Here is a 15,411-nt window from a genome sequence, read left to right as displayed (position 1 = left end):
GTGGGACACACCCTATGGAGGCTACTGCATGTTTATGGCCCTACAAGCTGTAACAAGTGCATTTAGTATTTGATTCAACCTACTCAGAGTACTCTGAGACCTAAGCAGCACATTTTAGTGGCGTGTCTCTTTTTGTGGTTGTTAATGGGCCCTTTTTTTAACAATCAGTGATAGGGAGAGAAGCAGATGCAAAAGACAAATCAGCTTTGAATATTTTCTTTCCAAACACAGGTTTTTGCCTATCCTGTTTTTGGATTACCATGCCTATACTTACATCTATGTTTTTTGGACCTTAAGCCTAAACTGTCTTCTGTAGGCATGATCCTTCAATACTGTGGATAATATTACAGAAGAATAGTTAACAGTTTGGCTAAGGGCTTTACAGAGAGTAAAATGGCTCACTGCATTTCAGCAGCTCATCTCAGGCTGGAGTTTCAAGTGACAGCTGACCCGTCCTGTGGGCTATAATGCTGTGTTAAACTCAAACCGTTCAGTCATAGCTGTGTATATGTCATTGTTTAACAGTAACAAAGGTTTTGTGTGCCCATCCAAATTTCTGAAAAAATCCCAAATTTAAAGCTCTTAATAAATATGTTTGCTGTAAATATTTCCTGGTTTGTGAAGTAAAATCTCATCCTTGTTCAGGAGATATGCAGGTAAAGCAGGGTAGTCAGAAGTTACATCTGTGGTAGAGGAATTTATCCCCCTCATTCCATCATTACAACACACACTGTAAAACTGTAAAAGGAGTATTTGGAATTTATGTAAAATGGTCTCCTTCTCTTCTTTTGTCTCCTTTCCATCTGTGCCCCCCGCAGGGCACTCAGGATTCGACAGGAGGACAGGAGGGTTTGGTGGCCACACCCTTTACAGCTTTTCCTCCGCCCCCCCCACCTCAAAACGGTCTTCCGGGGACAGAGTTTGGGCCTGGAGCCATGTTTGGTGCTGGGGGCCAAGGCACTGCAGACGTAGGGGCAGGCGCTAATGGAGTCACCACCACCACCACCACCCCAACCACAAACAACAACAACAACAACAATGTAAGCAAGGAGGAGTCAGAGCTTTTTCTTGTAAAGGTCACATTCGACCTCATGTTTGAAACTGATTTCATTGTTGGATTTACTGAGCAGGACAAGTGGTTATAAGTTGTTGACATCCTAATGTTGTCCTAATGTCCTAATGCATTGTTTAATTCCTGCTTACAAGACTGATTAAAAATATGCATTGAATGAAGCAATTTTAATATTTTTTTTAGAATTTAAAAACTGAATTCACTGCGTTTTATGTCCGTGGACACTGAGCAAGTCACTAGAGAATGAATGCTTTTTGTTTGAATGTGGGTCATGTATGTCCATAGCAGAAATTGCTGTCTTCAGTTTCAACCCTGTGCTTTTCTTTTTCAAGTCAAATAAAAAATGGCTTTTGTTTATTGATAACATCACACCTGACTCTCTTCATCAATGCCCTTTTCTTACCTGTCACAGGTAAAGTCAGAGGATGCCTCCCAGGGTGAGGGAGGTATACAGTGTGTTGCTGGAGCAACAGGAGCAGGCGTCTCTGCTGCAGACTCCTCAGATGCGAAAGGGACTCCCAAACGCCTCCACGTCTCCAATATCCCCTTCCGTTTTCGCGACCCCGATCTCAGACAGATGTTTGGGGTAAGAACCTGGAAATCTTTTGGGACCTTATTTTTAATGCGTTAAATAAATCACTCCAGCCACAGCGGGCTCTCCATTGAAAGGCAGCTAAATTCAATGTGGGACATCAAGACAGACAGAAATGTTGTGTCCCTAAAGGTGAAGACATGTTATCTCTGTTGGTGCTTGAGAGATTAGTTGGATAGTGTAAAAAGACATTGAGATGATTACCACAACGGACAAAGTAAAAGGAAAAGGGAGGGCGCACTGGACTTCAGTGAAATGAACCAAAACACTGACAGATGGCAGCCCTTTATGTTCTAGTGACCCCTAGTGTAAAACACTTGTACTTCATGCAATGTTATACGTTTTCCACTATGGTTGTTTTACCAAAACAGGCTGCAATCAAAATATGTGTGTATGTATATATAATTATTTGTCTCTTATCATTTTGCTTATTTATTTCCTCATATTCACTTACAGCAATTTGGGAAGATTCTGGATGTAGAAATTATTTTCAATGAGAGGGGTTCAAAGGTAAGTGTACTTTTCATTATTTTTCCCATAAAGCAAACCTATAGTCTCATGCAGTTTTTTTTCCGATATTTGATGGATGTGCTACTTCTTTTGTACCAAAGCCACAATTGAAATAGAAAAAAATGCCCCAAGGTAGAAGATGCAAAATAAAGCCCTTTTTAGCCTTGGATTGTTAGATTTTTCTGTCCTTTCCCATAATCTGTAATCACGTGATACTCGATCACCACCCTCTTTCACCTCTGCCATGCAACACAGGGTTTTGGTTTTGTGACATTTGAGAACAGCGCTGACGCAGAGAAAGCCAGGGAAAAGCTCCATGGCACATCGGTGGAAGGTCGTAAGATTGAGGTAATTCTTGCCTTGTCTCCACTGCCTTTTTCTGTTTTCTTTTTGTATTTCCACAATAATTCTGTTTGATCACCCACTGCTAGCTAGCACCCATCCTCCCTTAAGTGATATGCTATGATGCAGCCCATTGGTATCCCACTGCCTGGTCCCTTGCAGTTTGTTTTTAATTTTTAGACCTAACAAGATTTTTGTCCTTTTTGTTTATCTTTTGATTTTGTGGTGGGAATGATTGGGGGGTGCAAGAACACTATGTAAGGCATGCTAGGTACTTTTTCTGCAGCCTTTTTTCCCACATCAAGCTGTTGCTTCTTTAGCTTTTACCCACTGATGTGCAGCTTGTAGCCACACTGATTTTACAACTATTTTCAACAACAATCGGAATGTCTGTTAGTTGGCACCGGAGGGCTTAAGAGGAACGCAGTGAAGGGATGATGCATGGCAGATTGCTGTCAGATGCTCTTATTTTCTTCCCTAGTGTATAAATCCTTCTGTGTTCCCCTCTCCCGGTGCTGTTGCTAAGTGGTTGTGACAAGCTCATGGCTCCTGGTGCAACAGCAGCATGCTGGGAGTCACAGCAACACTGACGCATGTTCACTTTATGGAAGTCTTGATTCTTACTAAAGAACTTAAATCTTGAGATTTGATATAAAGTCAATGTGCGTTCAGGTTATTTATTCTAATTTATATACTTTTTATCTGTGTAGCTTAAGCATGTTTCGATGTCTTAAAGCAGTATTTCTCTTTTAAGTTGTGTTTCTTGGCTCTCTTGCCTCACATCAATGTAAGCCAGGAGTTCTGCATGGGCTTACTGGGTTGATATCGTCATTGTAGGTCGGTGGGTGTGCGTTAGTTCCTGCATGATGGATGAGGCTGGTTCAACCCCATTTTAGTTCGATAATCTCAATTCTTCTAAAGTTGGGTTAGGGGTGAAAGATAGCCAACTGCACTCAGTAGTGCATAATTCTTCACCATCCCCAACTCCCAGCTGGGTGACAAGCTGATTGAACGCTGATGGAATCAATCTAACCTGTATCAGTTAATGGCCTGTGTTGTCCCTGGCATTGCTTTTATTTGATACACTCTGTTTTTACCCAGGTTGTGCATGATATTTGTCACTTTGATTAATTAGTGAGCAGATTGTCTTTTGCACTTTGCATGCACTATTTTACTTCAGAAGTTGTGTTGGGCTGTAGTGAGTCATAAATTAGCTGCATGGTGAGCCAGCAGCTGCAGTCTGTTTTGTGTTTCTTTTTGTTGACTGCCAGGATCACACCCTCTGTGTCTTTGTCACATCCGCGTCGTAGAACCTTTTGTTTTTCATTTTGGAACTCGTCAAAGATTTAGTGTCCTCTGGGCCACCGGGAAGCATGGGGTGCTAAGGGTCAAGAGGAGCAACTATTTTTTTTACTGTGAGTTACATGTGATTTGCAGCAAAAATTGAAAGGGAAACAAACATGTTATATATTTTTTGATGTTGTCAGCATATTAATTGTAGTTTCAGAGCAGACATGCATAAAATACACATTAAAACTTCAAATAACTTGGAGACAGTTTTTTCTGTGGAAAAACAACCATCATTGTGTTGTGTAAAATTTTTGTCGTATGAAAATGTAATGGCTCCATACATTGCATGACAGTGTGGAGGCTTTTAATTCAGGAGATGAAATTTATTGATCGAAATGAATATCAAACTGAAAGTAAGAATTGAGTGCTGGTAGCAGCAGTGCAGCAGCTGAGACACCGACTGCCACAAGCAAGCCTACTGCAGTGGTCATGCAACGAAACACATTTGTGATCCAGACGCAAGATGTGTGAGCCCAGCGTTATGTGCATGGCCTTGAAGAGGCAAAGGTCCGGGGCAGGACAAATCATCGATGTGTGTTCGTAGATTCTTTCATTTGAGCAATAAGGGCAGGACACTTAATGTTTGACACAGTGCTACTCAGTGATTATTCTTTCATTCAAGGACATTTTCTCTCTCTTGTAATATAATACAATTTGTTGACCTATGTTTCAGAGATGAAGATGGCAAAAGTGTTTGTGTAATTCAGAAACTGAAATATAGACCAACTATGTATATATATATGTATATATATATATATATATATATATGTATTAGTCTTCGTTTAGTTTCTAAATGTTTGATATTTACTGGAAGCGACTTTGCTCCTCTATTCTGGCATGGGTTTAATTGATGTAGCCTAAATGTGCATGGTTAGTACTTTGAAATGGGAAAATGTAGCTTTAATGAAGCTGTATAGTAGTAAATTGGATGATTCTTGTTGCATGTTTATTTTCTCCAGCTATTTCGTGACACTAGATTGGGTTATGGGATGGTTGACTTCCTTTACCTGTTAAGTTAGCATGTTATCAGTTGCACCTTTGGTGGCTCTGTCTTTTTCTGCTCACTATGATAGGGCTGAATACCAGGTATCTTGGCTTTAGAGGGATTTTTGATTCTGCTATTCCTAACTTCTGTGCTGACATTTCTCATTGTTGGTGCATGCTAATTGGAGTTCGTAAGTCGCTGTAACAATGTCATATCTACCTTTAGTGTGCATGTATGCATACATTTAATCGAGTATTGTTGTTTTAAAGTTTATGTAATGTACTTCTCTTTGTCTGGAATAAAACTCTGCGCTTCGAAGAAGTCAGTTTCCCGTGTGCTTCAAGTTTATCCATGTAAGTGGCCCAAGTACAATTCACTTTGTCTCTACCTTATTTTCTGTGATCTCATCCCATTACAATGTGTTCTATATATAGACCAGAGTCCAATAAGCCTATACATAGATGTGTTTTAGGATGCATTCCCAATCACATATTCCTCATTGCATTTCCACCCATCCATGGCTGTCATGTGATTGCTTTTATGACCCGAGATCAAATGAATGCCTTAGCATCTCAAACTGAGTATGCCACAGATTTGTGTTAATGCAGCTGGCACACACTACGGAATTAACAAATTATAGTCCCTCCGAACTTTACTCAGTGTGTTGTCACATGGTGCAAATGGTCTGCCCTGCATGGTCGTTTTGGCATTGGCACAAACTTTGGTTATGAATACCTCAAGTTAGGGTGATGAGATATCTGACATCTGGGGTTCCACAGCCTGCATGTCCCACTGATCAGCTGATCACAGCACACCTAACAGAATCTGTGAAGGTCAATCACAACTTTATTTTTAATCTATTGAATGTCAATCTCAGGGCTTTAGGAAACATAAAACATTAGTTTCACTTTCAACAAGCTCAATTCAAAATTGATGCATTCTGAAAAAGTTAGTTTTCAAATTCACTTTGAATTGTGTAATGAGTATTAAAAAAATATGTTGGTGGTCAACCTGATTAAAGTGGTACATCTACATTAATTCCTGTTCAGGCCAAAGACAAGCTTTTCACGTTTTGTCATTTAAAGCAACATATTGTTTGTTGTCGAACTTCAACATATAAATGTGCAATATGTCCATATAACACTAGAAAAAGGAAATCACAATGCTTTTAAGTGTATAGGTGTGTGTTTAACACCAGTAGAATGAAAAAAAAAACTGTTTGTAGACAGGTTTTTACTTTGTATTTCTTGTTTTTATTTTCCCCCTTGGCACTGTCCGCTCTGCATGGTCTCCGTATGGCAGCAATAGTTGCTAATAGTCCAATGTTTATGAGGGCCACCAATTTGCAACAAAAGTACATGAAGGGAATTCAGTTGGGGGCTCAGATAAAAGGAGTTTTGGGATTCCACTGAGCATTATCTTAGGCTTGTTGCCAACATGGTGTGAGTCTTCATGGCTGTGCTGTTGCATCATCCTATTTTATTGTCACTGTCTCAATGGTGCAACACATTTCCCGTATCAATTTTTGGGATTTTTTTTTCTCCCTTTAATATCCACTGTTTCATCTATCACATTATATAATTGCATATTATCCAATCTAGCCCTAATTAGTTCAACAGACTGAATGCAGGAATTAATGTATATTTGCTATTGCAGTGAGGTTGAATAGAGAACATTTTTCATGCTAACATTGTCTGCTATTGCATACAAAGTAAATGTCATTTCCGATTTTTGTATTATTGTATTTTCTCTATTGTCCCAAAATAGTCTGAGTAAATTTTATGTCGCTCATAATGTTAACACCTTATTCAAGGACATTTGCAGTTAACAGTCAGAGACTGTCATCATTGAATGTTGTCACAGCAATATGCACTAATAAAGAGGAACAACGCGACAAGCTAAAGGAGCCTTATTATTATGTGGTTATCATGACGGTGATATCAGTGTCTTCATGAGGCTTACGAACCTAATTAGTGTTCACGTTGACAGTTTGGGGTCCCAGCTATTGCTCGATTTCCGTTTTGTGCATTGTTAAATGCACAACACTATTGCAAAGCAACATCAGCTTCCTCATCAACATCAACATCATCAAGAGATTGCACCTTGTGTTTAATTAACCATGATAAATGTAGGCTCAGTTTGCATTTTTATTGTTGGTATCTAAAGCAGCTCTTATAAAAAGCATTTCTTTAAATGCATCAAATGTAACACCACACTAAATGTATTGTATTTACATTCTGCGACTATTTTCATTAAATGTATTGTGAGTTAACAGCAGCAAATACAGTCCTGTAGTCTGGTGAATGTAAAGATTATAGAATGGTCAGGTTGCCCTGGCTCCACAGTGCCCCCTGGTCTAGAGGCTACACTGAGATCCTTCTGGTAGGAGGGTACAGACAGCTACACACACACACTAGGCTGAATGCTAGTATTTCACTTCACCATCTCCTGGTCTTAAGACTGTGCATTGATGGTTTCTGTAAGGCTGGAGTGTGAACAGGTTGTGATTGCTTCCCCGCAGCGCAGAGTTTTTAGTCAGACATTGTAACCATGTTGGTGCCAAATAGCAGAGGGAGGAGTGTGTAACAAGTGGTACAGCTCTGCATGCATCGGAGCGGGCGTGTCGATATCTCCTTCTCATTGCATGTGTGTGTGTGTGTGTGTGTGTGTGTGTGTGTGTGTGTGTGTGTGTGTGTGTGTGTGTGTGTGTTTTTGTGTGCGCGCGTGATAGTGCGTGTGTGTGTCTGCTCAGATTTATGTGGGAAATCCTTGATTGTGCATGTTTGGCCATGCGCATTCTCACTATCCCATAATGCCGCACACTCAATGGGACACAGTCGGTATTCAGCTCACTTGGGTCTTCAGTCCATCATATCATGAACATTATATTTAGCCGAGTGTTTTCCTTCTCACAGAAAGGAGTTAGATTTGAAGAACACACTGAAGGCCTGAGATGAAGGTTTACCGGCTCTGTGTGTCCCACTTTCATAGGTTACTCTCTTAAGGTTTCGATACAATTACCTCTCTATCACTGTTTTGTGTCTGCATGATTTGGCTGCAGAAAAGATTAATGAATGAGTACCCATGTGTACCCTATGTGGATGAAAGGGAAACTGCAGTGATAGTTAAGAGAAAGGGGTAAAGACAGTTTGCACCTTTGCCTTTTCCAACCCTTTGTCTTTCTTCTGTTTCAGCTCTATATTTTTTTCCTTCCTCGCCGCTTTATTCTCTCATGGCCAGTCAAGTTTGTCTTTTACTTGTCATTTAAGTTTGAATTAATATCTAAGTCATTTCCTCAGGTGCTTCATTTTCTTTTAAGGGTTGCTTTATGTTCACTTGCTGACAACCTGCAGAGTATTATTAAAAACTGGAAATGATAGTCAGTTTATCCCCAAGCGGTTCCCATCCATATATCCATGACAGCACTCCACCCAGACAGGCAGCATCGCACTACACATTCCAATTCTGCTCTTGTTGTGAGGGAGGTGTGCATTCAGTCCTCTTTTGATTTTTCCCTTGAGGCGTTCCAGTTTGCTGCATTTCAGTCCTTTTCATAAATGCATACTAGGCTCGTGTTTGGGTGTATGGCGAGGCTGCCTCAAATCTCCACTCTCCTGTACTTTGTTGTGTGTTCTCTAGAGCCATGATGCATTCCTGTCCTGGTGTGATTTTTGTCCTGATGCTCAGAGCTTTGTTAAACCCTGAGAGCTATCATCCTCTCTCTCTCTTTACCTACTCGTTTTTCTTTCTCTTCGATCCTGAGCTGTTACACTGCTGCTATCAGGTTTTAATTTGTCACCAGGGAAGGGGGGGCATTTAGGTTTCTTTTGTTACTAGGATTATTTGTTCCTTTATTTATTATATTTTTTCTGTTTCCCTGACGACTTGTGTGTTGTTGTCAGTCTCCACGGTAACCACTCGCTGTTTCTACGGCAATGGTAAGTTGTGTACAAACATCTATCACTGAACTGATATCCTCCCTCCCCCACCCCTGAAACCAGCATTTGATTAAAAAAATGTACATAGTATATTCTGTATAGTTAAAATATTTTTCTTTGCATTTCTGTTTATCACTTGGTTTTACTGCTATGATAAGCTCGCACAGTGGAATGCCCTAGATAATTATTGGTATAATAACATTACACAATTCACAATATGGCACCATACAAATGGCTTCTTAAACCAATTCCTTTTTTAACAGTAATTTTTGCCCTCAAAATGTCTGCTCCCCACCTTGTCATTAACAACTCACTGGGAATGAACGAATGTAATCACTCCTTTCTATGCAATGACATGGCTACCCACAATCCATCTGATTAATATTCCCCTGGATGCAATGTATACAGTATTCAACTTCTTGATTAATGAAACAGATATTATATGAACCCTCATTCCCTTTTGCTGCTTTGTGTGAATGCCAATCCTAAGTTGCAGGGTTATTTACCTGCTTGTTATTCGCAATTTTGTAATTTCAAGGCATTTTGACCAATTTACTATGTGAGTTTTAAGACATTTATGGATTGAAGAAAGTTGGTCATCTAGGCCAAAAAAGCAAACATAGAACTGAGGGTTTGCCGTATTCAAGCAAATACGCACACCTTAACAAACTCATGCAGACCGTCATCATCTTCAGTTCCATTAAAACCAAAGCCAGAGTAGCTCATTAGGCTTCTGATAGAATTAATGTGAAAGTATGCTTAGAAACCAAGCGCCAGGTCTGGTCTCTTAACAAACCAGTTAGTGCTGTAACCATATGTGTATCTAAACCGATATGGGGGTTTACCTTGCTGTTTTTTTATATTTTTCTTTTTTTGGGGTCTCTATTATGCTGCCACTTTGTGTTCCTCTTTTGGTTTGGTTTTCTTGTAGTGGACTGTCTGTGTATCAGTAGTTGTAGTAGTAGCTGTAGTCATAGTGTACTGGTCTTAGTTTGTGACACAGTTCTATTGCCTGGCATAGTGTCTCATGTCCATTTTATTGCTCTCCTTTTTGCGAATGAGGATTGCCCTCTCTCTCATTTTCTCTGAATCTTTTTCTCTATCCTGTCTCTCCGTGTTCCTTTCATCCTTTGGTGCTCTGTTTTTCAACCCACCACATGTAATGAGATTTTTCAGGAGAATGGTCACCAAATCTAATTGCTTTATTTGAATGATGCACCCTGGTTTATGTTGTTTTTTTAAACAGTAATAGTTAATACCTTTTTGTTGCTCATGTAAAGTTTCTAAATTTTTCTTCTGTTTCTGTTCCTTCCATTTTTGTGTTCTGTTTTTGTACATGGACTGGCTCTGTCTTTTCTTCTTTCCTGCATCCCTTTCTCTTAACTGACCTGTTCCATCTTTGTCTCTTCCGTGTTTGATGTGGGAGTGCTGCAGTTATTTTGATTGGTCTCTATGCTGCATCCAGCGCTTGCTGATTGGCTGAGTTTTTTTCCACCTTATTTTTTCGGTTTATAACTCACTCTTGGTCATGTGATGCGCCCATTTTTGGCTGTTTTGTAATCTCTGTGTTATGATTATTAATTTTGTCAAAGAAATGTTTTTGCACCCCCTGTTTCTCTCCCTTGTGTTTTATTTTATTTTATTTTTTAGGTATGTAAACCCCACAAACTTGGTTTCATATGGAATTGTGGCTTATTCTGTCTGAGTCTGTTGTTCAGGCTTGGGAGGGCAAAAGTGGGATCAGAAAGTCTGAATGTTTTATTAACTATTAACACTTTTTAGATTTGCCTTTAATTTTTGTCTCTTGATTTGCATGTTTTCCTATCAAACAGTGCCGAATTTAAATGTGCATGAATCAAACACCAGTTGTTGAACACAAGGTGATCTTCCACTGCTAATTCTTTTACAGTCATCAAGTGGTAATAGTAAATATAGAAAAACTCACAAACATATTCAAAATTTGACATTACTTTTTTAAGAAATTCTAATATGAAGCATTAATGATATTTATTGCTAGCCACAAGCTAACTGACACATTTGCCACCAAGCTAGTCTTTCTGCATGATAGATAAATGAGGTAAACCTCATTTACATTAGAATAAACCCTTGGTGAGAGATGCCATGCAAGCAGAAGCAGACTGACTGTTCATCAATCTTTTCTAAATGGAAGTGCAGTACTTTTTTTTTCCACGGCCGTGCACACACACTCTGGACATTGAAAAAACCGTCCACAGCATGCTTAGACAGTAAGGATTATTTTGATGAGGTCGAAATCATTTAAATGGAAGACCAGGATAAACAGACCACCAAAGTGTAAGACTTTGCAGCTCAGACAGACTATCGGCCATCTTGGATTGTAAAACAGAAGGATTATACCAAAATGTCAGCCAACATGCAAAGCACACACCAAAAACCACAATACTTTACTCTGTGCATGCTAAAAAGGAACCTTTTGGCTCGGGTTCTTCCCACTGTGTACTCACAGCCGTAATGTCACCATGGTGACCCTTCCATCTCACGATGGGTCACCACATCCCTATTGAACAACTGGTTTTTAATCGCATGTTGAGTCAAAATCCCCCTAACTCTCCCTCCCTACATTGAAACTCAAACATGGCTATCAAGTGCATATGAGAGAAATACAATATTATCCCATCAAGGTAATTTTCAAAAGAATTTCCATTGTAGATCTTGACCACCCATATTGGATCTTCAGTCCAACTGACTGCAGGATCCTAATGTTAATTATCAATTAAAAATAGGTCTGCACAGAAAGTCATGTTAAAGGTCCAATTAGATGAACATATGTATTGGCAGAATGTAATAGCTGACATTTTTAATGTAATTTTTTTCAAACAAGGAATAACATCAGCAGGCATCTTGTAAGCTAGCAATGTACATTAATGAGTTTTCTCTGTTCAGTTATTGTGTCTGTGGCTTTGACTGTCAGGTCTTTCATTCTCAGGTGAATAACGCCACTGCCAGGGTGATGACCAACAAGAAAATGGTCAGCCCCTACCCAAATGGAGAGGCTCTTAGTGCGCTGCCTTATGGTAACAGGCACACACACACACACACACACACACACACACTAACAATACAACATAAAGTTTAATTGACTTCATCAAATAAAAAATGATGTTTTGAAGTTGTGGACCTGACAGCCCAAGAAGCAATTTTCTGCACTTCTGGTGATAGATTGAAATGATTGCTTTAATGTTTTCATACCTCAGCAGGTGAAATGATGAACTGTTAGTTTGTTTCCATATGTTTCCTGGATAAATCTTGTAATGGAAATATTTAGGCCAGTCTTTCTTGGCACAGCCCTCCGTGAGTTATGAATCTCTCTTCTTTCGCTCCAAGATTCTTTTCATGTCCTCAGCATTGACAGCTCACTTATCACAATCCCTTGTGCCAAACGGTGGGAGGTGGTTTTATTTGAAACCCAAGACTAGCATACATCTAAATACGAAAAATGTCACCACCGAGTAAATATGTTTAAAAACAGTAACATCACTGATCTGTTGTTGTGCTAGAAATCAGTGAAAGTGTTTTTTTTTACTCACCATCTGAACTTCTAGTAAGATAAGATAAGATAAACTTTATTGATTCCCATAGGGGAAATTCCTTTGTCACAGCAGTGTAACAGTTAATAATTAAAAAAAATGAAATTAGATAAATATGAATATAAAGCTGAATATAAATAGTCAATTTGAAGACAATAAGAAGATAGCAAAATACATCCTCAAATAAATAGCCAGCTTAGAGAGTAGAGAGAATAACAACAATATTAAAGATAAGAATGGACAACAGAATGGGGAAAAAAATCGACAACCAAAACAACAACAACAGGGATAGGGACATAAACAGTGTGACAATAGCAATGACAAAAAAAAAAGAATGCGAAGGGGCTGAGACCAACAAGGATAAAATAGGGCATGACATGTGTGAATGGGTGAGGTAGTGCTACTGTAACATACTCAATTCTTCTTGGCTTTCAGCAGGGTGGAAATTGAGTCCAATGGTAGGGGCTGTGTATGGACCAGAGCTCTATGCAGGTAAAGCCCAGTCACCCAACTTTAGTCTTTCGTTTCTGATGTAGCAGTACTATTTTCTCCTTTTCTTCCACAATCTTGAAACTTTGTTCTGGCGTTTGTTCTCACTTGTAACCCTGCTTCTTCAACAGTGCCCGGGTTTCCCTACCCCTCAGCAGCAGCAGCAGCAGCAGCCACTACAGCGGCAGCAGCCTTCCGTGGTGCCCACCTTCGAGGTCGAGGGCGGCCTGTATACAGCGCTGTGAGGGCAGCTGTACCTCAGCCAGCGATCCCTGCCTACCCTGGGTAAGCAACATGCAGGCTTCCCCTATACATGTTTTGTCGGTGCCTCAAAGCAGGGTGTTCAAACAAAGTAAGTTTAGAATAAAACTGCAGAGTAATTCTTCGTTAATCCACTTTCCAAATTGTGTTTGCCCAGGTTTGTAATTAACACAGCTGTGCTTATACAGTACTTGTCCTCGTCACTGCCCTCAGCCGTCCAACTGGCACAAAGTTAGTCAGTGAACACAACATGCTGATAGGGAGTTCACCCGTGAATTCATTTGAATAAACAGACACCGCCATCAGTAGATTTGCATAAACACAGAGCCCACGTTCAGTCATTATGCAGAAGCTGTCACCCTGCACACGGATTTAATACAAATGATTCTCATTTACTGTGATTCGTTTTCCACCCCCCCAGCCCCTCCACCACCCTGTGTGCAGTGCATATCGTTGCTGTGCTGTGATGGTTGCCTAATGGGGTTGTGGCAACTGAAAATAGTCTGATCAAAGCAGTATCAATTGCTTAATGGCCTTGTGGCTGCTTACTGTGATGACATTCAAATTAAGATAAATGAGATAAAATAGGGCACTGTGAGAAATGCTTGCTCCATCGATGGCATTAAAATGTCAATAAGCGCTGCACCTCTTAGACATAATTTCCTCATAAAGACATCTGTTAAAGGTGGCGTTTACTACCTAGCTTCTCTTGTAGTGAGGGAACAATAAGACTTTATGATTTCATTTCACTTCATTTATAGTCCGTAAACTTTACTTCTCAGCCTCATGAGGCGACACCGGATTTTTATGTTGTATGCAGTTGTGGAGCCCTAAATAGAGTTGTATTTCCTCTGCATGCTGCATGGGTGTGAAATAACTCTCTCTCTCTCTCTCTCTCTCTCTCTCTCACTCTCTCTCTCTCTCTCTCCCTTTTCCTTTGTGTCTGCTGTGTGTTGACCTTCATCCACCTTGGTTTTGGACTGTGCACCACTCCATTCGCACCCCTGCCACTACGTCACCCCCACTCCAACTGTCTCCACATGTTCCCCCGCTCTTCTGGTCTTTCTCTGTGTTCTCTACATTTCTTCCTCTCTCAGTGTGGTGTATCAGGATGGGTTTTACGGAGCTGCAGACTTATATGTAAGTAAACTCACATGCCAGCAGTGCACTCGCCCTTTCTCCTGCTCTCTCTCCCTCTGGGTGTGATTCTGCATGTGTGTCCGTTCGTTCATGACACAGAGCTGCCGAATGATGTCAGGATAAACCACTCCCTCAAAGCACATTTCCCCAGATGAGACAAATTAACAAAACATGTTTAAATGCGAAGTCATTTTTGCCTGATGGGTAATTTTTACCTTGGCAAAAACAGCACTTTGTCAAGAGTTTGAGCAGCTGGGTCGAAATAAGTTGCAATGACTTATACATCAAATGACTCAAAAAAATTACCTGTCAAACAGTGGTCCCAAACACCACATTTTGAGGCTGCTCTGTGTGTTGACGAGGCAGTCTGTGCGGGTGTTTGAATATGTGTGTGTCTCCAGGTTGACAAGAGTTGTTTCTGTTCTCTCTATAGACTAGTGTTTCAGGACTCAGTCCTTAGTCCCAGATTGCCTCAGGTAGGGTCAACTCAACACCAAACCCACAGTGTGCATTGTTTTTTCCTGTCCTACCTCCTTTAATCTTACAAATCATCTTCCAATCTGATCTGAAACATGTTGTCTTTTAGTTGTTCAAAATAAAATCCACTGCTTTGAATTTGCTTTTTTTCTACTAACTCAATTTGTGGGGAAGGACTTTGTTTGTTTGTTTACTAAACTTCTAAATCGTATTTATATATATATATCTATATTTATTCTACCACTTTGTCGAAAACAAAGCTGGTCACTCGTCTGGTGTTGTAGTTTGTTAGATGATGATACCCCTCTTCATTTTGGAAGAAACCACACACCTCTTGTTCAAATATACAATAAATCTAGTGGTTTGATTGTCTCAAGTTGGTTGCAGAAAGAAGGTTTCTTGCATTATCCTTTAAAACTTGAGGTCTCCATTTCACGACAAAATCAATATAAACACGGTGTGACATTTCCTGAGAGGGGTCAAGTTAAACGGAGAACACGGTCTCTTCCTGAATTAACCAAGCTGACCCTCCCAGGATGATTACTCCAGTATTTCCTCATCAGCTGCTGCATGCAGACATACTTTAACGTCTCCCCCAACTCCTCCTCACACCCATCATGCCTCGCTGTCTCCCCTTCTAACACCCTTCTATCCCAACTTCTGCTCTGCATATATCAGATGTCTCAGAG

General features: G+C 40.1%; 1 protein-coding gene across 4 annotated transcripts in view; it reads left to right on the top strand.

The window, feature by feature from the left end:
• The window catches only part of LOC147220779 (RNA binding protein fox-1 homolog 2-like), a 45,810-nt gene that overhangs the window by 25,305 nt on the left and 5,094 nt on the right, over nucleotides 1–15,411 (top strand). Inside the window, exons 3-11 of one of the 4 annotated variants that reach the window (XR_015107963.1) lie at nucleotides 819–1,040; nucleotides 1,485–1,658; nucleotides 2,121–2,174; nucleotides 2,430–2,522; nucleotides 11,755–11,842; nucleotides 12,791–12,847; nucleotides 12,976–13,129; nucleotides 14,203–14,245; nucleotides 14,679–14,721. Coding sequence is in view for 3 of the 4 variants with exons in the window: in XM_086170833.1 (XP_086026959.1) it covers nucleotides 819–1,040; nucleotides 1,485–1,658; nucleotides 2,121–2,174; nucleotides 2,430–2,522; nucleotides 11,755–11,842; nucleotides 12,791–12,847; nucleotides 12,976–13,129; nucleotides 14,679–14,721 (885 nt within the window). In the remaining variant the exon portion in view is untranslated. The remainder of the gene's footprint in view (nucleotides 1–818; nucleotides 1,041–1,484; nucleotides 1,659–2,120; nucleotides 2,175–2,429; nucleotides 2,523–11,754; nucleotides 11,843–12,790; nucleotides 12,848–12,975; nucleotides 13,130–14,202; nucleotides 14,246–14,678; nucleotides 14,722–15,411) is intronic. The other 3 variants (XM_086170834.1, XM_086170833.1, XM_086170831.1) reach the window with 3 other exon arrangements.

The sequence above is a fragment of the Fistularia commersonii genome, chromosome 23 (assembly GCF_037954325.1).
Source record: "Fistularia commersonii isolate RoL2024-O1a breed Wild chromosome 23, RoL_Fcom_v1.0, whole genome shotgun sequence".
NCBI classification, from domain to species: Eukaryota; Metazoa; Chordata; class Actinopteri; order Syngnathiformes; family Fistulariidae; genus Fistularia; species Fistularia commersonii.
Note: the sequence above shows the minus strand (reverse complement) of the source record. Positions and strands in the feature narration are given on the sequence as shown.